The sequence below is a fragment of the Mchenga conophoros genome, linkage group LG2 (genome assembly GCF_057382185.1).
Source record: "Mchenga conophoros isolate Kocher_MC1m ecotype Shallow Benthic linkage group LG2, M_conophoros_male_GT1.1, whole genome shotgun sequence".
Classification (NCBI taxonomy): Eukaryota; Metazoa; Chordata; class Actinopteri; order Cichliformes; family Cichlidae; genus Mchenga; species Mchenga conophoros.
The window spans coordinates 10662170-10689547 of NC_140527.1; the positions used below are offsets into that span (position 1 = coordinate 10662170).

At 43.4% G+C, this 27378-nt stretch overlaps 1 protein-coding gene across 3 annotated transcripts in view; it reads right to left on the reverse strand.

The window, feature by feature from the left end:
* The window catches only part of LOC146581718 (transcription factor COE3), a 141958-nt gene that overhangs the window by 81220 nt on the left and 33360 nt on the right, over positions 1–27378 (reverse strand). For all 3 annotated transcript variants that reach the window (XM_085286148.1, XM_085286138.1, XM_085286155.1), the window contains exon 6: positions 21951–22019. In XM_085286148.1, coding sequence (XP_085142274.1) covers positions 21951–22019 — 69 coding nt within the window. The remainder of the gene's footprint in view (positions 1–21950; positions 22020–27378) is intronic.

The window sequence follows — 27378 nt, forward strand, 5'->3', positions numbered from 1 at the left end:
TTTGTTGCTCCCGCAGCAGGTGAGGGGCTGTGTTGAGGTGCACGTCTGGCTTAGCATTAGCTAAAACTCTCCAGCAGCCTCCCCGAGTGTCATCCAGCATGCTTAAGTTAAGGTGCAGCGACTGGCGGTGATTTGCATAAGTAATTAGCTAATGTGCTGTTCAATTTCTCTCCCATCTGGCTCACTGAGCTACACCTCATTTCTCAAATTGACAGGCCGGTCACTATCGCTACCCACACTGCAACAAGGCGCCCACCAAATTAATTTGTCAACCTTCTCCTGTAATGGGACGTTCACCTTGAAAACTCAATTTACCTGAGGAGGTGAGAGTCCGCGAGCGAGCGAAGGAAGCGGCTGCAGGGAGACGCTGAAGATTTTTAAAAAAAAAAAAATTATTTGAAGTGTAAAAAGCAGAAAGCAGGTGACAGCAGGTGAGATTGGACGGCGAGAATACGAAGGCGTTAGAGAAACAACGGCGAGATGTGTGAGAGCGTCGGGAAGGTCAGCAAAAACAAACCAGCACAGAAATTAAACCTGTTTATGTTTCTATACTTACTTTATAAAGTCATCTCTACTTTTGAAGAAAGATCAGTAAACCTGCAGGCCGACAATCAGTAAACAGGCGTTTTCTCCCCACCCACCAAACTCTATTTTTCAACCTTTTAAGGCTTTTACTTTTTCCCTCTGTCGTCGAGCCGTTATGTTTTCTGCCTGAGAATACCGCCTCTCTAACACAGTCAACATGTTCAGTGTGTCACCTTAATCACTTTCCTCCCGTACAAAGTCCCGGAGTCGGAGTTCTTCCTGGATTCAAATCATTTTTCTTTTTTCGGTTATGTTCAAACTCAAAAATCAAAGAAATCCAGGGCGCTCTGTTTTAAATAACATTTTAAATGCCTTTATTCTCCAGGCATGGTCACGTTTAACCTAAAAAACTATTAAACATGCTTGTGCTGGAGAACAAAGGCCTTTAAAGTGTTATTTAAAACAGCACGCCCTGGATTTCTTTGATTTTTAATCCTGCATGTTTGAGCTGTTCTACTGCAGTAATTCTGCTGTATGGCTGATATATTTACATTCTACTGTTTTAAGTGTCTCATTACATAAAGTGTGAGCTTTATTTACTATGCAAAGCCTTGATTCACACTAACAAGGCAGAAATTTACAGCCTACATTCTGCAGTTTGAGTTTGAGTACTTCCCACATGGTGCACAAGTTTGGCTCTAATGTTTTGGCACCTTTGCTTCAGTTACAGCACTGATAAATGTTCTGTGACAGATGTGACCCAGTGGTCCCAACATCTGACCCTGTATAAAAAGGACTTCTTCCTGTCCTCGGGTTTCAGAATAAAAGCCCTTTACAGAAACAGATTAAGTAAATGTTTTATTTCCTTTTAAACTAATATTGTTTTTTATGTGCATAATGTTATATATGTTATACATAATGTAATATACAGCTCTAACAAGGATGTAAAATCACAGGTCTCTTTATTAAATAATTCAGTTTGGTAAAAAATTTCAGATTCAATAAAGCAAACACATTATTTGCTTTATTTAAATTTTTTCTTCAACAAATTCTGTAATTTGTTCATTTAAATATTAATTCACAAATTACAAACAGTGCAGTTCCAACTATTACAAACCTGTAATGCATATAGTGTAATATTTGTTATTGCTATTTATATTGGTGGTACTGAAAAACTCACACTAAACATATTTTTTCAGTACGAATGTCTAAAATAATAAATAATTCAAGCTTTTAGTTTCTATAACGCTGCTATCGAAGTCAACATGAGGTGATTTTCACACATGCATGTGGGAAATCTGGTTTCTTGTGTCAATCAGGCAGTGATAATACCCCTCTGCAGGCTTCCAGAAGTCAGACAATCAAAAGAAAGTTGGCTTAAAGTGGCTTGTTTCATACAGAGGACAGACTGTTGATGTTATGGCATCACACACACCTCTTCTCACTTAGGGATAATTCGGGGCTGCGTGTACGAATCGCCCCATCGGGGGACAGCACTTTGTGAGAGTTTAGAAGGATGACACAACCAACAGATTACAAATGTTGCCCACTTAATAAAAAGCAACCAACCAGTGAGGGGACATTTATTATTTAACCAGCCTTCAGGGTCACATGGTACATCTCTGGGTTTAAAAAAAAAAAATCCAGCTCCTTCCTCCTCCTCCTTGTTCCCTTCATCCCAGAGCTGAAATGGACAGAGTGTGTGTATGTGTGTGTGCGTGTGCTCGGGGACTGAACTCGGGGAAATGGGCCAAAAAGTGAATGTAATGAAACCCCCCAAATTAATTTTCAGTCTCATCTTCAGCTGCAGGCAGAGAGAGAGGAGAGGGAGGACGCCAAGGGACGAGAGACTCTGAGAGAAAGAGAGAAAAAGAGAGAGAGAGAGGCGCAGCACTGGAGACAAAGGGATGAACAGAAAGAAGAAAACGAAGAAAGAAGTTCATATCGTCCGCAGAGCGCCTGACATCACTGTTTGTTCAATCAATCAATCTTTATTTATACAGCGTGTTTGTAACAGCCGTTCAGAGCGACGGCTGACGAGACAGTAACAGGAAAATATAAAAGGTCAAACAATGTTTAGAGCAAAAACAGGAACAATAATAAAAAATTACAATTAACTAGAAATAAAAATCTTAAGAGTGAATAAATAAAATGAAAGGCGGTGAAATGAACAATGATGCGTTAAAGTCCACAAGTATGCGGACGCTTTGTTCAGTAAAATTTAGGTTTCATTTGGTGCAGTTACAGCTTATTTAGGCTGTAGCCTGTGAGCTTTAAAGTTCGAAGTTTTTTTATTTTTTCACTAAAATATACAAAATATACCATTATGTAAGAGAAGTGTCTACTTTCTCACTGTAGCGGTAATATTAAATAACAGAAAGTATCATTTTTTACTGTAAATGTATCAGAAAATTACTGAAACTTTCCTGGTTTTAATAGAAATGTACTGTTAAATAACAGAGAATGCACTTGTTTTACTAATTTTATTTAATTTTAATTGACCCTGTTTTTCATTTGATTATAAATATACCATTAAATTACAGAAAAAGCCCTTTTGTTGTTTGCTACTACACGTATATATGATGTTAGAGTTTTGCTCTCAGCTTTGATATTTTATGGCTGGAAATGCGTTTCCAAATTATTATTTCTGTGAATTACTGTAATGATTTTTCTTAATTATTATTAGTTTGCTTTGGTTTTTAGTTTGTGATGCCCACAGTTACGAGCTTCGGTCAAAGTATTTAAGGATTCACTTCTTCTCTTCCTTCTACTTTACCAAAACTTCTGTTCTTCATCTATGCAGGAACGCGCATCTAAAATCCTGGATTTACATCCTGTTGTGTATGTTCGTATGAAACATGCTCAAAGTTTCACATAATGAGGTCAACGCAGTTACAAGACAGACAGACAGACAGACGGGTCGGTGGTGCAGTGCGTCATATGTGGGGGGAAGACGTCCGTCTGTCCGCCTCTCTGTCTGTCTGTCTGCCTCATTCAGCTGTTCTCTTATTAAATTCCTTTGTACTGGGAGGCTTTTCACTCCACCAGCTGCCACCTCACTGTGAGACCGTGTGTGTGTGCGTGTGGTAAAACACACACACATAAAGTTTGTTTTGTATCAGCCTGAACTCCTGCATGTGTGTGTGTGTGTGTGTGTGTGTGTGTGTGTGTGCATTAAGCTAACATAGCTATTAGCTTTGATAGCAGTAGCCCTCCTCCCATATGGCGAGCTAGCACTGCTCTTTAATGTAGCATAGCACGGCCCTGATGTTGCTATGGCTCCAGCGGCGCCTCCTCCCCTCCATCCTCCCTCCTCCTTACCCCCCCACCGTCCCCACTGCCATTTAGCTCTCCCTTCCACCGCGCCACATGCCGTCGCGACCTTGGCGTTTTCCAGCGGCACGCCCGCTGCCATCTGCAGGCGGCAAGCTTGGGCAGTAAAGCATCGCGACCCCGAGTTTTTTAGGCCCCGTTACGCCTCCGCCAGGGGCCCCGGCCAGATGGCACTACCCACTAAGAGGGGTTTTACTGCGGGGCTGAAGGAAGACGACTGCGGGCAGGCGGAGGATGAACTCCCCCCTCTCCCCCACGACTCCCTCCTCCCCCTCCTCCTGCATTGCGCTGCCAAATTTCAGTTCGCCTCCAAAACGACACCGCTTCAATATTTCAGTCATGATTATCCTGCAGCAGATGATCAGCCAAAAGGGCAGAGCAGGAGGAATGGTGCCGGCGTGCACCAGCGGGTTTTATTCAGGCTTCATCTATTCAAAAACAAACTTTATCGACGTGGCAGGTGAACACGGGTCTCAGGCCAGGTGAGACAACAAACACTGCAGTATTAACAAGGTTTTCTCCAACTGTCTGATCCATCAATCAATCAATCAGCTGAGCAAGAAATGAAAGAATGAGAAGAAGTTTGAGTAAATTTATTGAACTCTGAACTCCGAGCTCCTAATCAGTTTTACAGAAAATCTCTTCATTACCTGATTAAACAGGAAGTGATGCTGCACCATATTTGGCCCTACGAGTGTAAGCCTAATTACATTAAGCAATGATTAAACTGAAAGTGAACAGAGGCTGCTAACGTCATGTTTATAAAGTGTTTCTGTTTCAGAAATCGTAACCCTCGTAGGAATTTCATGCATGAGCATCGTCATCTTTAGCTGTTCATGCATGCAGAGACCCCCTTTATTTCACCTCCTGCAGCACAGGAGTGCAAATTCCCCACAAAGTGAGCAGGAAAGGAAAGGAAAGGTGTTGTATTTTGAGATCTCAGCTCTGACAGTACCGACATCAGAAAACCTGCTGAAGGAGGAAAATCCAACAGAGGCTTTCAGCTCTGTAAGCTCACAGCCTGCAGAGGTAAGAAAGACAGAGTCGGACAAACAAGAGGCAACAGAATCAGTATCAACTCGCACGCCGACCTGCAGGGCTCCAGCTTTTATAGCACCACAGTTCAGACACCAACAAGAACAACAATAACATCTGATCAAGTTTACACTGAATTATCTGCAACTGGGTCCTTAATTGTAAGTTTGTGTATTAACATAAATTTACCAGGAAGATCAAAATTCTGACCTAAGATGCAGCGTACAAAACATGACAGACAAACCCCAACAATCAAACACTCAAATCAAACAACCTCCAACTACAGAAAATAACATATTTGTTGCAGACAAAGCGAACCAGCGTTTAATCTGGGCATGCACAGACGCTCAGTGAAATGATGCAGGCAAAGGACAACAACCCCTAACACTCTGAAAAGTCATACACGAAGAAACAGAAGACTAAAAAGTACAAAGAAAACATCAGAAACTCCAGAAATGAAGGTCCACAAGGAAACGCCTGGAAAAACTGACAGAGCAAGCTGGACTGACTGGACAATTCAACACAGGTGAGAATTACAAACGTGGGAACACTAAAAAAGACCGGAAGTAAAAGTGACAATGAAGATCAGCTGAGAACCCTTTACCAGTACAGCTTTCATTTATGGTGACCATCCCAGTAAAACATGCTTCAGCTTTGGACAACTACCTGCGACCTCTGCCAGGAAGGAAAAACAATGACCAACGTAAGAGCGGACGCCAACTCTGCGTGCTAACGTGGATTTAGGAGAAGCAGGGAGTGGATGAAAGAGGAAAGACGAGCACCACCACCACGCTGGCTCTGAAGCCTCAGTGTAAATGTCTGTGCAGCCATGCTGGCCTTCTGGAGCCAAGAGTAACCACATCTGGATGAGAAGGTGGAGTGATGAGGTATGGGTGCATCACACAGTGACAGATATCAGCTACTTAGTGCAACCTCACAGCAGCCGTATTATTATTGGTGAGATAAAAGTCTTTAAAAGGCTCCAACAGCACCAACGCGGCGCTGAGATCCAGTTTGAGTGAAGACTAGCAGACAGCTAGCAGCTACAGCCGCCTGTTAGTCAGATAACCACGCCTCTGCATGAAAACAGGTGTGTGAAAAAATTCGCCCCTGCTGGAGCCTCTAGTGGACATTAGAGGAACTGCAAGTTTTCACTGACGTCACTTTTAGCCATTCAGCCACCTTAAAGAAATAATTTATTCTGTTTACATTTCATTACTAAATGCTAAATAAGTAAAAACGCACTACACACAGATTAAAGGCGTTCTTCAGAGTCTCTGTCTCTCTCTTCTGTATGCATTACCAAAAAGCAGCCTTTGACTCCTTTTAAAACTCTGCTCCTTCATTCAGAGATCAATAAAGGTCATGTGACCCATGAGTTCAACTACATTATTTATTCATGTACATATTTATTTGGATATTTTGTTGTTCGTTTTCAATGTGTTCATTGTAAATAACATGTTACATGGTTACAAGTGGTTTTTTTAAGGCTTCCGATTGACTAGAGATGTTTTAAATGGATTCTGAGGAAAATCTTTGGTATCCTGCTTCAAACAGCTCGGCAAATCAACACACACACACACACACACACACACACACACACACACACACACACACACACACACTCCTTTGTACTGATTTTACTGATCAATTGATTGATTATTTACAGATTTCCATCATATGATCACTTGTACACACACACACACACACACACACACACACTGTTAGTGTGTGTCGTTAGTGTCTGTCTGCCAGCGGATCAGCTGAGAGAAAAATAAGAAAACTGTGCTGGTGGTCAGGAGGAAAATCAATACGTCCATCTTTACTGTATGGAGGGGGGAGGAGGGAGTGAGGGTAGAGGAGAGGAAGAGGAGGTGGAAGGAGAGGAAGAGAGGATTCTGGGTAAATCCTGTCTTCAAACTACCTTGAAAACAAACAACAGAAAATATCATTATAGCTTTGTTTGTGTGTGTGTGTGTGTGTGTGTGTGTGTGTGTGTGTGTGTGTGTGTGTGTGTGTACAAGTGATCATATGATGGAAATCTGCAAATAATCAATCAATTGATCAGTAAAATCAGTACAAAGGAGTGTGTGTGTGTGTGTGTGTGTGTGTGTGTGTGTGTGTGTGTGTGTGTGTGTGTGTATTTTGTGTGTGTGTGTGTGTGTGTGTGTGTATTTTGTGTGTGTGTGTGTGCATGTGCATCTTTCATGTTAACGAGTGAGTTTTTGCAGATTTGCAGATTTTGGTCATAAAATCAATCAATCACTCAAATTGGATCAAACTGATCTTGATATATGCAGAGTGTGTGTGTTCACAATTTTGTGTCTTTCAAACACAGCCACACACACACACACACACACACACACATAGATTTTGATGATTAATGTTCAACACGATGGCGTCTTTGTTCAGTCAGAGAAGAAATGTTCTCTTATCGAGTGTGTGTGTGTTCAGGTGTGTGTCTGTGTGTTACAGTGATGGTCAGGGGAGTGATGGGGTGTGGGGGGGTGGGGGACTATTAGCCACCATGTTATCTCCTGTTAGCTATCCAACTTGTAGGGAATAAATAAAGAAGACTTTATTCCTCAGAATCGCCCAAAAGGAATAAAATAGGGAGGAGGAGAGAGAGTGAAGGGGAGGCAGGAGTGGGGAGCGGGAGGTTGCAATGAAGAAGAAGAAGAAAAAAAACGCAGAAGAAGAAAATCTCCAATTCATTGAGATCAAGTCAATAACACTGTAATATTTATGAAGGCTGGAAGCCAGGCTGCCCTAAAACCCAAACTCCAGCAATCCTGAATTATAAATTGGTATTGATTTGTGTTGTGGGTGAGTGAGCTGCACTGTGTGTGTGTGTGTGTGTGTGTGTGTGTGTGTGTGTGTGTGTGTGCGCGCGTGTGTAGCAGCAGGATGCAGCTCAGCTCAGCTGCTCGATTGTTTTCACGCTCTCACTGAAAAAAAAGGAAAAAGTGGAGCTGCTTGTTTGGCAACAGTTTGTAACAGCGAGAAAAGAGGAGCTGAAGATGTGTGTGTCTGTGTGTGTGTAACTGTGTGTGTGTCACAGTGTGTGTGTCACTGTGTTCGTGTGTTTACCTGAGTGCACGTGTGTGACTCAAGTTTTTGTTTAAATGCTTGAACGTCTTTGGAAACTTCACATTAACTACAAACTGTTACTGGACCCTGAAATGGATCATGTGACCTTCACATGACCTTTATTATTTGGCTTATCACATCCATCGAGCAGAAGAAGAAACTGTTTTCACTCCATGCAGAAGTCAGATTTTTCAGATTTCGTGCGTTTTTGCAGCTCTTTGCGTGTTTGCTAATCTGCGGTTTTCACGATTGTGTTGATCATATCGATCGGAGGTTTATATTGGAAACAGAAATCTGGTTTATTCCCTAAACAAGTGTTCAGAATGTGATCGTGTCACATTAATTCCACCTTAAACTTTCCTTTGATAGCTTCTTTGTTTTTGGATTAATCTCTGGATTATTTGCTGCTAGTGTTTTTGTTTGTTTTTCACTTAGATTATTGTTTACTTTTCCAGTAATGTCCATTTTGTTTTCAGATTAATTTTAAGGTTACTGTATTATTTCTGGTACATTTAGTGGTTAATTTCAAGATTCTTTTAGTTTTTTTAGGCATCTCTGTTAACTCTGGTTTGTTTTTGAATTATTTCTGGGTCTTTATTGTTAATTTTATTTTTTGTTATACTTCTGATAAACACTGTATTTGGATTGTTTCTGGATTTCTGCAGGTTTTTGCTTATTCACCAGATCATTTCTGCATAATTTATGAATTATTTGTTTCTGGAATATTAGTGGTTTATAATTTATTTGTTTTCTGGGTTTTTATTTATTATTATTTCTGTTATTTTTTTCAATTATCATTATTTGTTAGTTTGTGGGGTTTATTACCTGGAATTTTTCCTATGCTATTTCTGGAATTATTTGTTATATTTAAAGTTTTGGATTATTTCTGATTAATATAAAAATAATTAAATATTTCTTATTCAGTTTTTTCCAAATTATTATCAAGATTTTTATTTTAAATAATTGAAAATTATTTTTCAGACATCAAAACTTTAACATTTTTAAAACCATTTAAAACATTATTGGGGGATTTTCATGCTTTTTAATGATATTTTATCTTATTGTTATTATTAATATTATGTTCCTGTTATTATTATCATCATTGTTACAGGTATTATTAATGTTGTCGTTTCATTCTGTGTTTGAGAGCTCTGGTGGACCTTGAGTTAAAAACGGGCACCACACAGACAGACAGACAGACGTTTGGGTCGTTATGTAACCCGAACCTTCGTCTCTCCTCCCCGGCAACCTCCTCTCCCCCTGCGACTCCCCCCTCTGACTCCCCCACCTCCCCCCATATCACATCCCTCCATCTTTATATAGAAATCAATACCCTCTTAATCTGCCCTCCTTCTCTTTCTCTTCCTCCGTCTCACCCACAACTGTCTCATTCTCACCCCTCCATCAACCCCCACCCCTCCCCACCTGTCCATCTACACCTCCTCCCTCCCCCTTGTTTTCCTCACCCTCCCCTCCAGCTCTCTCTTCCTGCTGTCGTGTCTGGACTCGCCCGCCTCACATTTCACTCTTCACACACACACACACACACACACACACACACACACACACACACACACACACACACACAGCTTTATTTATTTATCTGCACACAGACGAGCTGTGTTTGTGCTTCAGGTTGTGTTTCTATGTTCCTGAGGTTAAATGTGCTCAAACTCTCAGAATAAAGATTTTTAGTGTTTTTTTTCTTCCTGTTTTCTAAAATTAGAGTTTCATCTAAAATGATTTCAAAATTAGATTTGAACCTCTTTTTAAGACCTAAACTATATTGTTTTAATTAATAAAGGTTTAATAAATGTCTCCTTGAAATGGGACGTCCTTCTAGAGGAGTAACGACGTAACGTAGCATATCTGTGCGTACCTCCATGAACTACCTTAATATTTAGGGGTTTTGTGACTGAAATGAGACTTTGGAAACTCTGGTTTGAGGCTGACTTTTCCTTCAGCGTGCACATTTGGCTGCAGGTGTGCATTGATCTTACACTTACTTCACTGATTAATCAAAGCCTTCAGCAAAGTTCCCCCGAGTCTTCTTCATTTTGAAACCCAGCAGACTCCTGGTGCCACAGCTACAGCATGCTAACGCTAAAGCAGGAGCAAACAAACAGTCTTCAGTAGACCAGGGCACGGTGAGTCCAAATCAGAGCAACAGCACCTTTGATTGTGTGCATTGTACATGAAATGTCGCATTAAGATGATGTGAATCATCTGAACAAATAAAGATGTCAGATCCATATATGAAGGCAGGAAGTTAGATCAGCTCAGCTGACCCAGAGTGGGAACTCCACCCTCCGCCACCTCCGAGCACCGTGACCTCAGACTTGGAGGTGGTGGAAGTCATTGCCAGATGAGCCATCAGAACCAGATCATCAGTTTATTCTGACTCCTCACTCAAGATCAACCTGAATATAATACCAACTAAGGCAAGCCTGCAGTATCAGGTAAGTCAGGCTTTCACATTTCCCTAAATGAAGCTTTACCAACAGGAAATAACGAACGGTTTACGGAGCCTTTAGTTTCATTTCAAAGCTCGGAAATAAGAGGGAAGTGGAATATTATAGCCGTAACGTCGTGCCTGAAATATCAACTGTAAACTATGATATACTGGGATATAGTGGGATATACTGGGACCCCCTCCACTCCCTCCCCTCAGTTTCTACCTTCATGTTACAGAAATTACACCACCTGAAAAGTTCTCGACTGCTAACCAGTGATCACCCACACAAATGTAGGCTAACATGGCTGCCACTGGATAGAGAATACACACACACACAACACACTCCCCTCCCCCACATCTGCTGGCGAAGCAGAAGCCCACGGATGGTCGTCCTTAATTAGCCACACCGCGCTCATACTCCTGATTAAACTGGTGTGTGTGTGTGTGTGTGTGTGTGTGTGTGTGTGTGTGTGTGTGAGTGTGTGAGAGAGAGAGAGAGAGAGAGAGAGAGAGAGAGAGAGAGAGAGAGAGAGAGAGAGAGATGGAAGGTTATCAGTGCATTCTTAATTGGGAAAAACACTTGAGTGATTAACAGGAGGAAGAAGGGCGAGTCAGCTTGAGAGTGACTGGTACAGGGAGAGAGAGGAGCCGTTTCTAATCAGAGCGGGTTCTTGTGAATGCTAACAGCAGCCTGACGTGAAGAAGGACGCATCAGCCCTCCTTTAACCCCGCCGAGCGTCACACATGAAATAAAGTGAAGCTTTCGAGGTGCAGCATCCTGAGCTACGGTTTCCGTGTGTGTGTCACCCATAGATTAAGATTACTATGTCCTAATGTAATCACATTTCTGTGACTCATTATTCTCTATTATATTAAAAATTCTAGTGTGTCACAGCTATAAAACAAACATTGATGCTTATATAAGTTCTTTAAAGTCATCAAACATGCTGTTTTTCCCGCGTTTGCACCACAATCAGCTGATTTCACCTAATGTGGGGGGAGCAAAGCACGAGCTACAAACTTGGAGAGGTGGAGACACAAACTTTACTTTAATTTTTGTTGCACAAACCCAGATGTGTCGCACTTTAAGCAGTGCTCGCTCAAGCAGATGTTTCACAATAAGAGCAGTGTTATCAAATAGAGGATTTCTGTCCGCTCACACACTAATTTGAAATTTCTGATTTAAAACCTCCTCCAGGAAGTTCTAAAACTATAAATACTGTTTCCTCACTCAGAGGGGAAACAGCCACAGAGTGTCGTTCTGATGCGAGACAAGACGTCCAAACATCTTGGCCAAAAACTTTATCAAAAAATGGGTGTAACGCTGGGTGTACACCGACTCACAGCACATCCAAATCTTCAATCCGAAAAACAGGTGATGGTCAAACGCAGCGAACCGGGCGGTGAGAAGAACATAACAGAAGGTTGCACACGAGGACAGCACCAGAAAACGAGAGATAAGAGCCGGCGCACATGGGACAGTCAGGGCAGTGAGAGGACAATAACTGCAGATACACGGGAACAGGTAAGCCCAATCAGGGCGGGGCCTATAGATATCTCAGAGGGTAAAACTCTGTCAGTCAAACTGACAGGAAACACTAAGACCAATGTTAACAAAATAAAACAAGAAATGAACCAACAAACTTGATAAAACTTCACATCTGGCAGTGTGAGGCTGAGCTCAGTGTCACATCTGCTCTGAGAGTTCAACCCAAACACCAGAAGAAGAAGAAGAAGTGGGATTGGTGCATTAATAGCACAGGCAAGGGAGGGGGGCTCATGTTTACACCAGCACAGCGCCGACCCCCCCGCTGCGAGAGCAGCAGCAGCTGGTGCTGATGCTGGATGTCAACATGAGGATCAGTGAACAGAGATCGATAACTTTTCTCTCACACTGAAACCTGAAGTGGGTGAGGGGTGGGGGGGTTCTGACATCACTCAGCGTGGACTGCACTTATGTGTGTGTGTGTGTGTGTGTGTGTGTTACACATATCCATCCCTGCGTGCGGCCGTAAGCACGAACATCCTGAGTGTGTGCTGAGATTAACAAGGTGATTTGCCTTGAGGGGGTGAGGTGCATGCTGGGAGGAGGATTTGGCGTGGGGGGAAGCAAGGTGGGGTGTTGGTGGGTGGGGATGTCTCCCAAAGTTCCCATGGTCTCCTGATGTGTGCCCCGCCCTGGGTAGTTGGAGGCATTTCCAACTGAGCACCGCTGGATGTTGACACTGAGGCGGCTAACGAACCCATAGGCGGTGATGTAATCACATTTGGCCTTAACTCCTCAATCCAATTAGGAGTCAACAGGAAGTGGGAACCAGTTGATGGCGGGCTGAAGGTCTGAATCGACTGGTGGGATGTGGAGATGGAGTCGGTGCTGCTTTCCTTTCACAGTGATGCGAATTTTCCTGTAAATTTTACCCACAGGCGGGTCATTCCCCCTCACTTACTCACATTTCCAAAAACATTCAGGTGAGAATTCCCACCTCAAAGAACTTCCAGGGGAACCATTTGCTTCTTAATGCCAAATTTCAGGACCCTGCTGTCGTGTTTGGGGGTTTTAGACATTTTTCGGGGGCCATCTTCAGCTAAGGAGTTAATCAAGCCTGCGTCCAGTGATGCTCCTGTCTTCTTGGCCAGACAAAAATACAAATATTAAACTAAAACATCCTGCTTTGCTTCTGAAACAATCTTTGCCTTCTCTAAAATTTAAAAAAAAAATCATACTGGGGAAAGAGAATAGCATCACAAATTTTGGATATACCACGAACAGAACTTTGCTTTCTAAGATTCGGTCCATGGTGTCGTACCTGGGTTTGAATGAAGTTTTTTACCTATCAAAACTTAATGTTTGTGAAACCTCTCAGCTGATTTATTTTAAAGAATATTCTGTAGTTTTTATACAAGAAGCTGGAAATCAGATATCGGTCCTCTACCTCCACCTCTGGCTCCAGGCCTCCAAACCTGCTGTCAGCGACCAGACATCCAACTGTTTCAGGGACAAACATTCATCATTTACCCAAAAACACATGACGGACTGAGCGCGAAGAGTTTTTTTGATGATGCTAGAAAAACAACCCTACGTTCATCTCTTAATGTTTTTTAAACTAATGACAGCAAAACCTGAAACTTCCATTAATTCCCATAACGTGGATCTTTCCCTCTGGAATTTATTCAATCAGGTCTGAGACGGTCGGGTGAAGGAACCAGATCGATGAACTGGAGCGACACCAGGTCCTCTGGTGTTCTGATCTGTGTTTCCGCCACCTCAGCTGCTTCTGGATCAGTTTCAGGAAATAAAGAAGCTTCATTTGCCTTTGAGCAGCACTGTAGAGGGTGAACGACAGCAGCTGTGCAGCGACATGGATGATAAAGCGATAAGGCGTAAAAACTCAAACAGACGAAACAAAAGTGAAATACTGAGTTTGAAGGCAGAATCTAGAAAAAAACACTTTACGAGCTACGTCATGAAAGCTGCTCCACATGTTTTACTGCTTAACTTCGGTGGAAACTCCACCATTCACCAGGAGACCTGACCTTCATACACCTCCACCCGCCCTCACCGCTCCCCTGTGGTAGATGGATGCGGTTGTCCTGGGCCACTGAACATTTCTGCCTGGATCACGTCAAACCTGCCCGAGCCCCGAGGGCCCCCCCAGGCCCCGCCAGGTCCCCGGGCTTAATGGAGACACCCCGTCAGGTGGAGGTGGGTGGGCTGGTGGGGGTTCTGAGGGACACAGGGGGGAGGGGGGGCATAAGGAAGACTTCCCATCCCCTCCCCTCCTCCTCCCTGCTCCCCTGAGGTTCAGACTGGGTCTCAGCTCCTCGGCTGTAAACAAGCGAGCGATGCCGTCGTGTTTGTGGAAACAGAGGCAGAGGTCACTCGTGAGATCCCATCACAGCGCTCAGAGTCATTCCAAATAAAGTAAACACAACGCTAAAAACAGGACTCATACTTGACCTCCGACCTCTTTCTCCATTTCTGTCCAAATTCAAAAAGTGGAACCCTGAAGATTCTGTGCACAAGTTTAAGCTCCAAGACAGCGATAAAAAATACTCCGACAGACTTTAAAATCGCAGTAAAAGTACAGAAGATTAAAGTACTTCAAGTACTGAATTAAACTACTTAGTGCTGCCCCCTGTCTGTCAGTTTCTCAGTGTTAGTTTGTTGGGGCCATAAGGTTTGGTCCAATAGTTTCCAATCTATGGGTCAATCTGTGTTATCATGAGGGGAAATTAGCAACCAAAACAATGGAGTCTATGGGGCTGACTCACTGCTGGAGCCTCTACTGGACATTAGAGGAATTGCAGGTTGTGGGACTTTGAGGTAGCTGCCTGGTGTTTCGAAGCTCTTCTATTAAAAACGCGAGCTGAGGACAATGTAAGCAAACATAAACCAGTGTGTTGGGAATGTGATGGATTTTATCATTCCACGTTTGGTGTTTTAAACCTCGGGGAAAGATTTGCTCCTTGATGAAGAGTAAATGGCAGCTATGAAGCTTAAAGTCACGTCTCTGTGTGTGTGGTGAACCCAATGGAGGGTTAACTCCACGGGGGGGAGGGGGGTTGGGTCAGTTATCTGCCCCTCTGGACCCTTCCCAGCAATTGTAGTGCATTGATCGGGCGAGCGAGGCCCATCGGAGCCGGCCAGATTAGGAGTATAGATTTACAATAAAAGCAGGACATTACTGAGCAGGCGAGGCCAGAATTGAAAGCAGAACGAGAGATGGAGGGAGGTATAGGGTGAGACAGAGGATGAGTCCGTGAAAGGGGGAGGAAGGCCCGGGGGTTGCTGCAGGGATTTCTGGGAAATAAGGGTCAGAGTGAGGGTGGATGCATACGGGTTTAAGGTGGTCACTGAGGGAGACCAATGGATGTTGTGTTAGACGACGTGTAGAGTTGAAATTATAGCATTTTATTTTGAAGGCTAACTCCTTCCTGTAGTTCTGAAATGACGGCTAATTACATTTCCTGAACTTCCAGGGTGTAAAAGAAAAAAACTGCACATCTCATAGTCTTCATGTTTGTTCGGCAGGCTACTCGATGTAAAAAGATGTGAGGTGGACTTTGCAGCATGTCCGAAACTGATAATGCCAAAGGTGCCTTATGGGAAATGTAGGTTTTGGCTCAAACCTCCCATCTGCATTTTGGAACCGAGGAAAAACATTATATATTAAATACCCCCAGTGAGGCTCAGCTCAGTTGTTTTAGGACTTGCTGGATTTCCAGGGCGGCACCTCAGTGGGGCTCGGCGTGGATTTGAGGGAAGTCTGTGTGTTTGCGGTTGACAAACCACAAAAATATAGGGTTGTAAAATATAGATGGTGGTCAGACGCTGCAGCAGGTGGCGAGATGTTCAGACTGAATTATTCACCAAAATGCACTCTTTGGTGTTTCCATCACTTCAGCGGACAGCACACCGACTGTCATCCTGAAGTTTGATGGTTTAGGTTATGAGACTTTGGTCTTTTTGGTCCCCACAAACTGACTGCGTGACTTGAAAATTTTGGGTTGGAGGAACTGAAACTTTGAGAACGTTCAGTGGTTTCATCTCAACTCATCATCATGTGGTGATGCCAACCAATAGGAGCAAAGAGATTGTAACCAAACTAAAGAACAGCAAACTGTCTTTATGTGTTCAGGAATTCAGCTCATGGCTCCTCCTCCTTCATCAATGACATCACAAGAGTGAGAAGATATGACTGCAAAACCATGTGATCCGACTCCGTGACCATGCAGCGTGATGTCACGTGAATAAAGAAAACAGTAAAAGCAGCACGAGTGGCCTCTTTTACAACGTCTGACTAATTCCTTTAGTTTCCTCCTGAAGCACCTCCTTAAATCAAGCCTTCCTCTCCTCACCGCAGCCTTGCTGGGATTTCAGCTCCCGTGAGACGATAAAGCATCTTAACTGTGAGACAAAGATGCTGCGCAGGAGTTTCTTTGTGCAAATGATGATTAATTCTCAAAGCAGTCGGCACGCAGATGAAGTAAAACACTTTCCACAAAAAACTCCAAGCTTATTCTGAACCTTTTCACTCATTACTCTGGGTATTTCGGCAGATAGGCGAGGAGGAGGAAGGGGAGGAGGAGGAGTTTGTGCTCCTAAGAGTGCATCTGCACATCAGCTGAAGAAGACAAAGTCATGGAGCTGTAAAGAACACCTCTTCCTCTGTGGAGGTCAAAGGTCGCTCTCCATCACCCTAAACTCACCTCTCTACAGATGACATCAAAGCTGCAAATGGCTGTAGAGGAACAAGTGCAGATGAGGGGGGGGTCACGACCTCCATGTAAGGCCCGACCATTAACGGGGGAGGGCGATGGTCAAACGGTTGAAGAGGAGGGGGAGGACAGAGGCGCGGGCGGGTGAAGAGGTGCGCTCTGGGTAATTAGAGCCCGGCCTCCTCGTACATTTTGACACTCTACGGCAATTTATTGCCCCGCTCGGGCAACTTGGCCACCCATCTAATTGCAATATTAGCGTGTAATAGCAGCGGTGTTACGGCGATCCGTCAGCGCCGCTTTCTGCTGCCTCGGCAGGATTCACCCATTAACCGTAAACGAAGGAAACAAAGCGACCTCTGAGAGGCGCATCACCGCACATTTATATTCACTCACACACACACACACACAGCTGACACCGAGCTTCAGGTTCAGACCAGATTTAAGGAGCAGTCTACCAACTTTATTAGAATATATTTTTATGCATTTTTCACAAACTTGTCTTTTTAAACTTAGCAAATACGAACACAAAAACCTGCAGGCAGTGAAACGTTACAGTGACCCAGCAGCGAGGAGGTCCAGGCAGGAGGCGTTCGCCTGCTTTATTCACAGGTGATGGAGGCATGAAGGGAGACAAAAGGTCGAGAGAAAGGCGTGAAGACAAAGCAAACGAAGAAAAAAAACATGAAAAGACACGTTTCCTCATAAAACAAGAAGAGTGGGAGCGTTTGATTTACTTCAGTGAGACGTGGATTCTGAGCATTAAACTGCTTTACTGTAGCTACATCATTTGCATGATGGGTCACTAAAAACACACTAAAGCACCATCACCACCACCCCAGTGAAAGGTGTGTGTGTGTGTGTGTGTTAGAGGGGGGTCACAGTAATAAATCCCTGCATTTTTTAACAGGCGCTGAAATGCAGAGACAAACGAAGCTCCAGTAAATCACAGCAGACGACTGACAGTGTGTCTGCACACATATGTGTGTGTGTGTGTGCGTGTATTCCCTGGGTTAGTGGACTAGTATCAGTGTCCTGTCCTAATTAAAGCGGTCAGGCTGCAGAGAAACATCCAGGAAATAGAAAATAATTTTCCAGAGTTTGTCAGGATGTCACAGAACCAGGGGACGTCATGTGATTTAGAAATTATACGTCCATGTCTGTGTTTCGCAAAAGATAGCGTGTGTGTTTTACGTGAATCTACCAGCATCTGTGATCACCATGTCATCGTCCTTCGAGTTTTGGCTCTTCTAATGGAGTCACTCTTTCTAATAATAGATTTCCATGAACCTCAGGGATTTGCACCCAAAATGTTAAAACTATTACAGCCTCGGGAAAAAGGCAGAAGAAAACCAACATAAGAAATGAACAGACCAAAATCAGCGATGCCGATTCACACAGGACTGATATTTTCACAGGACTTCTGATCTGGGTGAAACAATCTCCTTTCACTGGATTTTTTAACTTTAAAAATAACAGATGTGACAGATTTGGGATCCTGTGATTACAGTATAAGTTTAGGATTTTGAGATCAGAGGAACCTGCGAGTGTCCAGTCACTTTTTCCACCTTTTTAATCTCCAAGTGACCTGAACTGGAAGACAATCAGTAATTCAAGGAATGGGAAGCTAACTTTCCAGCACATACTGATAGATACTAACATTCACTGGGAGAAATAAAGCTCAGATTCCACTGGTTAAATTCCTATTTGGTTCAAATAGGCTTTATTAGAAGAAATTGGAATTCTGGCTAATGTTGGCCGATAAGTTTATCAGCTAGCTGGCTAACATTAGCTTGATTCATCATAAAAGAAAATCACAGCAACAATCCACTGAAGCTCTTTTTTATTGTAAAGATCCTACAATAAAAGTGTTTTGTTACCCCGATTTGTTTGTGACCTCTGACCTTGAAGTTTAGGGTCTCTCCCCGTCCAAAGTAAGTGCCCAGAGGCTGAGTGTCAAAACTTGCTTCTAGAAGGGCTGCACTTAATGCTTCAGTGCGTCACCACAGACCACTCTGAAACCCTACACTGTAATCTGACGTGCACTTCTCTGGAAATTCGCTGCAGTTTTTGAATTTATTAGTGACAGAATAAAAATCACCGCCTTGAAATGAGCAATGATAATCATAGCATCAATTTAAGGATTGTGCACAGGTACAATGCACAATCTGTACTTTTTCTGAATATTCTAAATATTCTTAATTATTTAAACATCTTCCAGTACCCTGCTCTGTCTGCACACTACAACCTGGGTTTCCCATTTTTATCTGTACTCTGTTTTCGTAACTATTGTCCATGATGTCTTTTTTTTTTTTTGCTGTTTCTGTTCTGTGTCCTGTTCTGTTTGTACATGTGCTTTTTTTCTGCTGTTACAACCAAATTTCCCCTGGTGGGACAATTAAAGGATTATTCTATTCTTCTAGGACTCACAGGTGGCAGCAAATTCCTGGAAGGAGGGTGATGAAGGTATCAGAATATACAAAGTGGAAAAACTTGGAGGAAAAATATCTTCTAAAGACCAGACCACAACATAGAGCAAAGATTTTATTTTGTTTGTATCGTGGTTGGCTCGAGATATAAAACAACGGGACATGACCACAAGACGAGTAACGCCACGCACGAGCAAGAACGCTGCCAATGGCGCCGGACATTTAGATATGTTACATCATCGGCTCTGCAAAGAGTCAATGCAGAAGTCTGAACCAGGACTTAGATTTCACCCTGAGGTTTGGGTGGACACATTTAGAGTCCTTCACATGTGTGACAAAACACACGGAGAGGTGACAAAGCCTTTAAACACACACACACATACACACACAGAGTCTGAGGTGAGAGGACACAGCAGTGTGTGTGTGTGTGTCAGTGTCACTGTGGGTGTACTTGTGTGTTTTCTCTTATAAATGTGTGTCTCAGAGCTCACACACTATGGAAGTGTGTATCACCTGTATTTGTGTGTGTGTGCATGTGTGTGGCTGAGGTCCAAGGCCTCTCTAACGAGCCAACATGGACTTGGTCCTGGCCCCCCTCCCCCCCTCCGTCCTCCCCCCTGACCTCTTCTGAGGTCACTGGCTCCCACCACTGCGACCCGACCAATTGCAGCCAGGCGTTGTGACGGACAGCCGCCGACTCCAAGGACACCGAGGGCGGAGGGATTAGACGGTGAGGACGAGCGCCGGGTTAATAAAGGATTGTGATGCTGGCAGTTGTGAGCGCCTGATTGGATGTGGGTTGTTTTTTTTTTAATGTGGCATTGGATGAAAAATAAATTAAGGAATCACGGCTGCTGTTTTAAAATCAGAAAAAAAAAACAAAAAAAACGTATTTTTCCGAGGGCATGAATTTATTGACATGCACTGAATCACATTTTTGGGTCAGTGTTTCCCAGCTGTAAGTTTTCATGGATAAGAATAAAAGAAAAGGAGCGTTACCGGACCTCTTTAGGTCTTAAAGAGCTGCAGACGCCGCGAACCGAAGCCTGTGATCAGCCGCCAGTTCGCACTCGTACTGCAGCATGTAAATGTTATTTTGCTGTTGCTGGTGTTGATTAAACGATTCACACGGCGGCGTCTCGTGCCGGAAGCGAGAGGTGAGAAAGAAGTGAGACACCAAAAAAACAGAAGAAGCAGGAAAGAAACAAAAGAAATCCGACTGATGCCAGCAACAGCTGCACAGAGAGCACAGCTGGATTGCATCAACATGTGCGAGAGGTTCATACATGCAAACATTTTATGTGATCTTAACCTTACCTCCCTGCAGGCTAATTTGCATAAAAATCGCCTCACAAAAAGTTTCACGTTATTCTTTTTAAAGCTTCTTTTTCTGCTGAACGTTCAGCTATCAGTTCTTAAACGTCGGTGTCCTTAAACGCACCACTACATGGGGTTTTCATTTGCCACTTTCACAATTTACTTTCTGAATAAAAATGTAAGATATTCTTTACTTAAGCAGAATCTGTAAAAACAGTAGAGAACTGACCATCTCATTTCTGCCATAAATTCTTTTTAATATGTGGTGAATGTTGTATTTTAAGGGACCTAACAGACATCTAACAAACCAAATTCCACCAAAAACAATTTTTTTCCAATCTGAAAACATAACAAGCTCCAAGTCTAGAAATACATACATCTATTTCTGGTTTTGAGGGACACAAACCCCAGTCTCCAGGGTGAAAGTCACATCTTTGATCCTTCCTCCACAGCAACATTTACGTCTTTAAGACTTTTTTTGCTCAAAAATTCTTCCACTGCAGGACAAGTTGTGCTTTAGAGATGCAAAGCATCACAATAATACGATGGGTCAGTTGCAAGGATTCTTGGTTGTCGAGCGAGATTAATATGAAATTTAAACAATATCAGATACATCGTTAAGAAAATTATGCTAGTTTTGTTTATTTAGAGGTAATTAGTCCATCGTTGTTAGCCACAGCTTTCTGGCACAGCGTCGTCCATGTTGGCTAGCTCACCTTTATCAAACAGTCGCCATGTTTCACAGCTCGCTGAGCTCAGCGCAGCGTTTTAGCTGTAACTACTGTCCTCTGGCAGCATGTCTGAGCAGTGCACAATAATACAAGCACTAAATGTAGCATCCATCTATAACTTTAACCCTGTGAGGACTAATCCATCAGTGCTAGGTCTAACCCATTTTAGAAAGATGTGTCCCGTAGAAGTTTTTTTCTCCCTTTACAAAAACAGAAAGATTGGTATTTTAACACCATAATCCCACCCAAGCCTCATTCGTACATTACCACATGATTTCCACACGAAAGGACCGAGACAAGTGGGCCGAGTTTAATATCCTGCATACACAAACAATTACAACAACAACTCAAACTTTTGCTGAAGGCGGAGAGATGCAGATTTCTGGGGAAAAAACGGGACTGAAGTTAGATTGACTCTCAAAAAATCAGCCTAACTGATGGCTGCTATTGATGAATGAGAAGTAAGACATTCACAGTGAGAAGCAAATAAACCAAAAGTGTATTTAATCCTGTTTGCTGGATAGGAGTAACCCTGACCTGCAGTTTGCACTGCGCTGCGTTCACTTGCAGCAACTAGAGATAATCAAACAACTGATTCCCTCCATTTATACTCGGCAACAGCCAGCTTTACGCCGACCGTGCAATTAGACGTCAAAGAAACGATTCGCGATCGCAAGCAGGAGGCTAAACCAATGTCCAATCATAAACGCCAGACTCCTCACTGTGCGATCACTCCTGATGTTCATGAGCATCACAAACTGAGCCAGAAACTTGAACCAGACACAGCAGCAGAAAGAAAATCAGAACAGTTCCTACCTGTCGATGATGACGGGGTCAGAGGGCGTCTCATTGCGATTTCCACAGCTCTTCTTGTCACAACACCGGCTGTGAAAGGAAAGGACACACTGAGTTAACACGACTTGAAAAAGCAACAGATTTAAACATTACCCAAAACAGGTGCAGGTCAATGAGCCTCTCTAACCTTTAAAAATGTGTAAAACCATCAGTGATCTTCACATTCACAGCTCGCTGAGCTCAGCTCACCAGTAGTGTTAAAAAAATGCAAATTCAGTTTCAGGTTTTTCACAAATTGCTGAACATGAGTCACAAAAGAGAGAACAGGGAAATAAAATAATTCAAACCATATTCAAGAATGAAGCTTAATTGCAGGGGATGTTGAGAAAATAAGTTGTCTTTAAATTAACTAAAGTGACTTCTAACTTTATCTGTAGTTTCAACCAAATTTGTGAAAAAAATATAGATTTTTAAATATATATATATATTATTAGTTAATAATCTGCTTCTAAAATAAATCCACCCAGCTATCCGGAAAAAACTTTTATTTTGAAAAGCAAGTTGGTGTCAGATACACACACACAGACAGACACACAGCTGAGTCCAGCTGGGTGGGGTCCAAGCCAAGGTCACTAACAGTTGGATGATACCCAGCAATGGAAGCACCCCCACCCTCCCCGGTGCCATCGCCCTGACTACCAGCCAGCCAACCGAAGGGCGCCTCGCCAAACAGCCGTCCAGGTAGCCAGAGGGCGAAGCGGCCGGTGTTTCATCCAAGCGGCCGCAGACTCCAAAATTAAACGAGCCAGTAGCCCGTCCAGAGTCTGTGCAGGCATCCGGAGGGAGCGCTGGATTTCTACTTCAGCTCTGCAGGGTGGGGGGCGGGTGGAGCTAAATGAGGCTTTTGGTGTGGTGGGTCAGTGTGGCATGTAGAACAGCAGTCGGCTGAGCCCGGCACATTAATATCCATCAGATGGATGGACGGATGAGACGCCGCTGCAGACGTTTACACACTGAAACTGCAGGAAACTGTCTGAATGACGAAGCGTCCAAATGTCCTGACGGCTGGAGGCCATCAGTGAATGCATCATGAGGTGTGCAGTCAGGTGGGGGATGTAACAAAGTACATCAGTACTGACTGATCTGAATATTGATATCCAATCAAATTTATTTATAATGTGATGCAGATGTTATGGGACGGACAAGATCAAAGAATCAGGCCAAAAACCACCATCAGGTTTAAATATTAAAATAATTCTATAAGAAAAAAGACAAAACAGGGTAAAAATACAATACAGTGACTACGCTTTGGAAAGATTGTGGTTAAATCTGTTCACCCTCACGTGTCACTCCGTCTATATGGCCACAGGGACGACGGCCAGGTTTGCACATGTGCAAAGCCACGCCCCTGGGACGAGGACAGGCTGAATGACATCGTTACGTGGTGAAAGGTTGTAATTGGATATCCCGGCATCCTGACGCTTCACACCGTGTTCGTAACCATGGCACTAAGGGCCGCGCTATGTGATGGCCTGGGGATGAGGACAGGGTGGTGTCGCCATCCCGTCTCTTTAATATTTAAACATTTCACAAAAGCCAAGAGTGTAGCTCTCAAAGCACTGTGTGCTGCTCTTCTGGAGGCTTCCAGAACTTGGCCAATCAGAGCGAGGTGAGTTTTTTTTAGAGAGTCTTAAAGTCTTAAAGTGAGAGGCAAAGCTGCCCTATTAGGGTTAGGGTTAGGAGCGAGAAATGAGAAGAAGGACGCTTCAGTGACCTCTCATGCAGCCTTCAACGGGGTGAAGCTGCTTGGGCTGGAAGCTGATCAGCTGCAAATACAAACTGCAGGAGAGTTGCTGCAGAGCTGATTGGGTTTACAAAACTTTAATGTGCCATTTATAGTATTATTTTTTCAGAGGAATGTGTTGTTGTTTTCATTTGTAGTTGGTATTAATTACTACAAAAGGTGGACAAAGTCGATTTAGGACTCAGAGTTCAAACTAAACCAGCAAAATAAGTTTTTAATAAACAGTCAGTAAATCAACAGAAATAATGAATAACATTTGTGGCGTTCACTCATGTGTCTTTTTTTTGAGGATATTGACTGTGAATATTTTTATTTTTCATGAAAACATGCAGAGGATGTTAAAGTGTTTCTACTGCCCTGAGCAGTGCCTGCAGGCGTTCCTCTCAGGCTTCATGTTCAACCTCTACCAATCAGAGGGGAGGCCGAGCAAGGCCAGTTTATTTGTAGAGCACCTTTCAACAACAAGGCGACACAAAGTGTTTTACATGCAACAACGACTACACAGTATGAATAAATACTTTCATATTTAATTAATTAAAAGAGCCGAGAGGCAGATGGAACCGCGGCACACGTTTAAAAATCAAACTGAAGTATTTCTGAGATCTGAAGACAACAACAAATGTGGAGTCCGATCTTTGAATTTCACAACAGGGATGAATTTACGTGTTCTTACTAACACATTGCATGTTGATAAACATGTAAAAACTTTTTGCTTCCACTTGGGTTGAGGGGCCAATCTTCCTCATACTGTCTTGGAAAGAGTCAGTCATGCTTTTGATTTGGGAAGACAAAACCCCACTGCTCGACGTTTAGCTCAGATGAGATGATGCATCTGAGATGAGAACGTGTTACTCCGGTTTTAGCTTCACCTTGTTGGCTTATTGATTATTTTTAAGAGAGTAAATGGGTTACCATTTAGCTGACTGATCTTTTGCGCCAAGTCTCTGGAATACTGGAATTATATATTAGAACCGCCCCAAATGTTTCTGCATGTAAATGTTTATTGAAGACTGATTTCTGCTGTCTTTAATTCAAGCCAAACCTCAGCATCTTGTAATTGTTTCAGTTTTCAGGTTTTTTTTCTCTTTTTTCCTGCCTGTGAAGCACTTTGGCTTTGGTTCTTTTAAATGTACTATAGAAATAAACGTGACCTTGACCATTTCATGTAAAAATAAACACAAATCATCTGCTAGAACAGCAAACCCCAACCCCCAGGCCATGGACCAGTACTGGCCCGTGAGTCGTTTGGCTGCGAGAGTTGAGGCTCGGGTGTGAAATTTATGATTTCAGGGTTTTTAGCGTTATTTTTTTAATCATTTTTATCGTTAACTCGGTTTCCCTGGGTCTTTTCCCGTGTGTTATGAATAATATTCCTTTTTTTGGTACTGTTACTGGTTTTATTTTGTTGTATTTATCCGCGACACCTTAAAGGCCAGTCCGCGAAAATATTGTGGAACATAAACCGATCCGTAGCACAAAAAAGGTTGGGGACCGCTGTGTTAGGACATAATGACATGAGGAATGTGAACAATGATGTTTATCGGACAACAGACCATCAAACAGACCATTCCTGTCATTATCAGCAACAGAAGCTATAAAAATTATGAAAATACAGATAAACGTCTAAAATAATTCTCCTTCAGATCTTTGCATTTTTCAAAGCCGTCCAGTGGACCAAATTGGAGTGTTGTGCAGGCCAATTCTGGGCCCCGGGCCTTATTTTTGAGATCCCTGTTGTAATCACTCAGTTTATGTTTGCATAACTTATATTCCAGTGGACTGAAACTTTAACATAAGCTTCACATTCAGTACAAAAACATTTAAATGCTGCACTTTTTGTTACATTTAAGCTCAGCGTACTTTTAAGCTGCAGCTCGGTATCACTCCCAGTTTCTCCGCCTCAGAGGACATTTTTCAGTCAACAATGAGACAGAAACGTTCAGATATTTGTCAAAATTAATTTACAATGGCGAGCTCGAGCTTTCTGAAATGCAAATATAAAAAAATCTGACACAAGCGATCCATCTATCATTAAAATAACAACACGATCCCGACACAAGATCTAATTTTCTTCCTTCTGACAAGCTGCTCTGCACAATGCTTTTCTCTTATCGCTGCGAGGGTCATTAACATATCTTCCGGTAATTCTTAAAAATTAATCATATTGCATATGACCCGTGACGTCCTGCGTTCGCCCCATGCTGTCCTGAATCAAATTGCCATTTGACAAACAAGCGTCAAATCGAGGCTGCGAATGCCAAATGAGTCGCTTTATGAATCATTTATCACACCGTTTGATCTCTAAGTACAGAAAAATCATAAACCGAGTGCCGTGTTTGTGTCTCTGTATGGACGTGTGACTGTTGCCATAGAACGCGCCACAATAATTTATTCCCCCAGCTACTTGGAGCCATTAGTGAAAGTTCCAGGAGACCAATTAGCATTGGAAACCCACTGGTGCTGCTGTGGTGACAACCTCCTCCAAACTGCCAAAGAAGTGTTATAAACAAACTGGACCCCAGGAGCACTGCCGGGGCCCCTCCAGGGACCTGGGGCCCCTTTCCAAAGACGAAAACAAACCTTGGCTGAGCGTCCACAATATCACCCTAATGACGTTTCCCCCCGGGCCGCAAACAGGCTAACACCACGGCCGGCTAATGACTGCGAGGAACAACACACACAGACCTGAGAGGGGATGAGTGTGTGTGTGTGTGGCTAAAATAAAACAAACAGTGTGTGTGGTGTTGCTGCTGTCACTCATTTGGCGGCGAGAGCTCGTCCCTGCTGCAGAGAGAGACTGGTCGTACACGTACACACACACACTCTCTCTCTCAGGTCACCAAAAACATTGGAGCCACAGGAGCCAGTTTGGCCGGCGAGCCTCAGACAGGCCACACAAGCATCATTACCGCTGGCTGCTCCTCCTTGCCACTTCAGACGTCACCACAAGTGGAATCTACTTAAGCCACAAAGAGAAGGTTTGTCCAGGCATGTCGGTGCTGCTATCTCTCTCTCTCACACACACACACAGAAAGAAAATAAACAGCGATTCCCACTGCGTCACTAGGATCACAGCATCCAGATAACACAGAGTGGGACGGGCTGGGGATGCAGGGCTCGCTTTCAAAGGGCAAGTGTTGTAATTACCCAAAGGCTTGGAAAACCACAGCAGCCGCCAGGCCCGCTGATTCGCTCCAGCCCGGCCTGGACGCCACCTTCCTCTGTGAGCGCGGCAGCAGGTTTTCCTCAGCATCGCCCGAAGCCTGGCAGCCAACGAGGCGAGGCGAGCCGAGGCGAGGCGAGCGGCCCGGAGCTGGCGAGCCTCTGGGAGCCTGCTGGCAATGCCGCAGTGCCAACCTGGCTGCCGCCGCTGCAGCGCCTGCTTCTCACTGCTTCTCGCTGCTTTGTGATGGCAGAGATCAGTTTAAGAAGGGCTAATGTGAATCGGTAATATGATGGCGAGGTCAGAGCTCAAACACACAGTGAAGGAACCTGACAGTGTCCCAGAGCGGCTTCCAGAAAAACAGATACCACCAAACCCAGTTCCAACTCAGTAACTGAATAAAAATCCAGAATTTAATCTGCGATAATCCAGGAACAAACCAAATCACACCACAGATAATCCAGAAATGTGTTTCACAAACA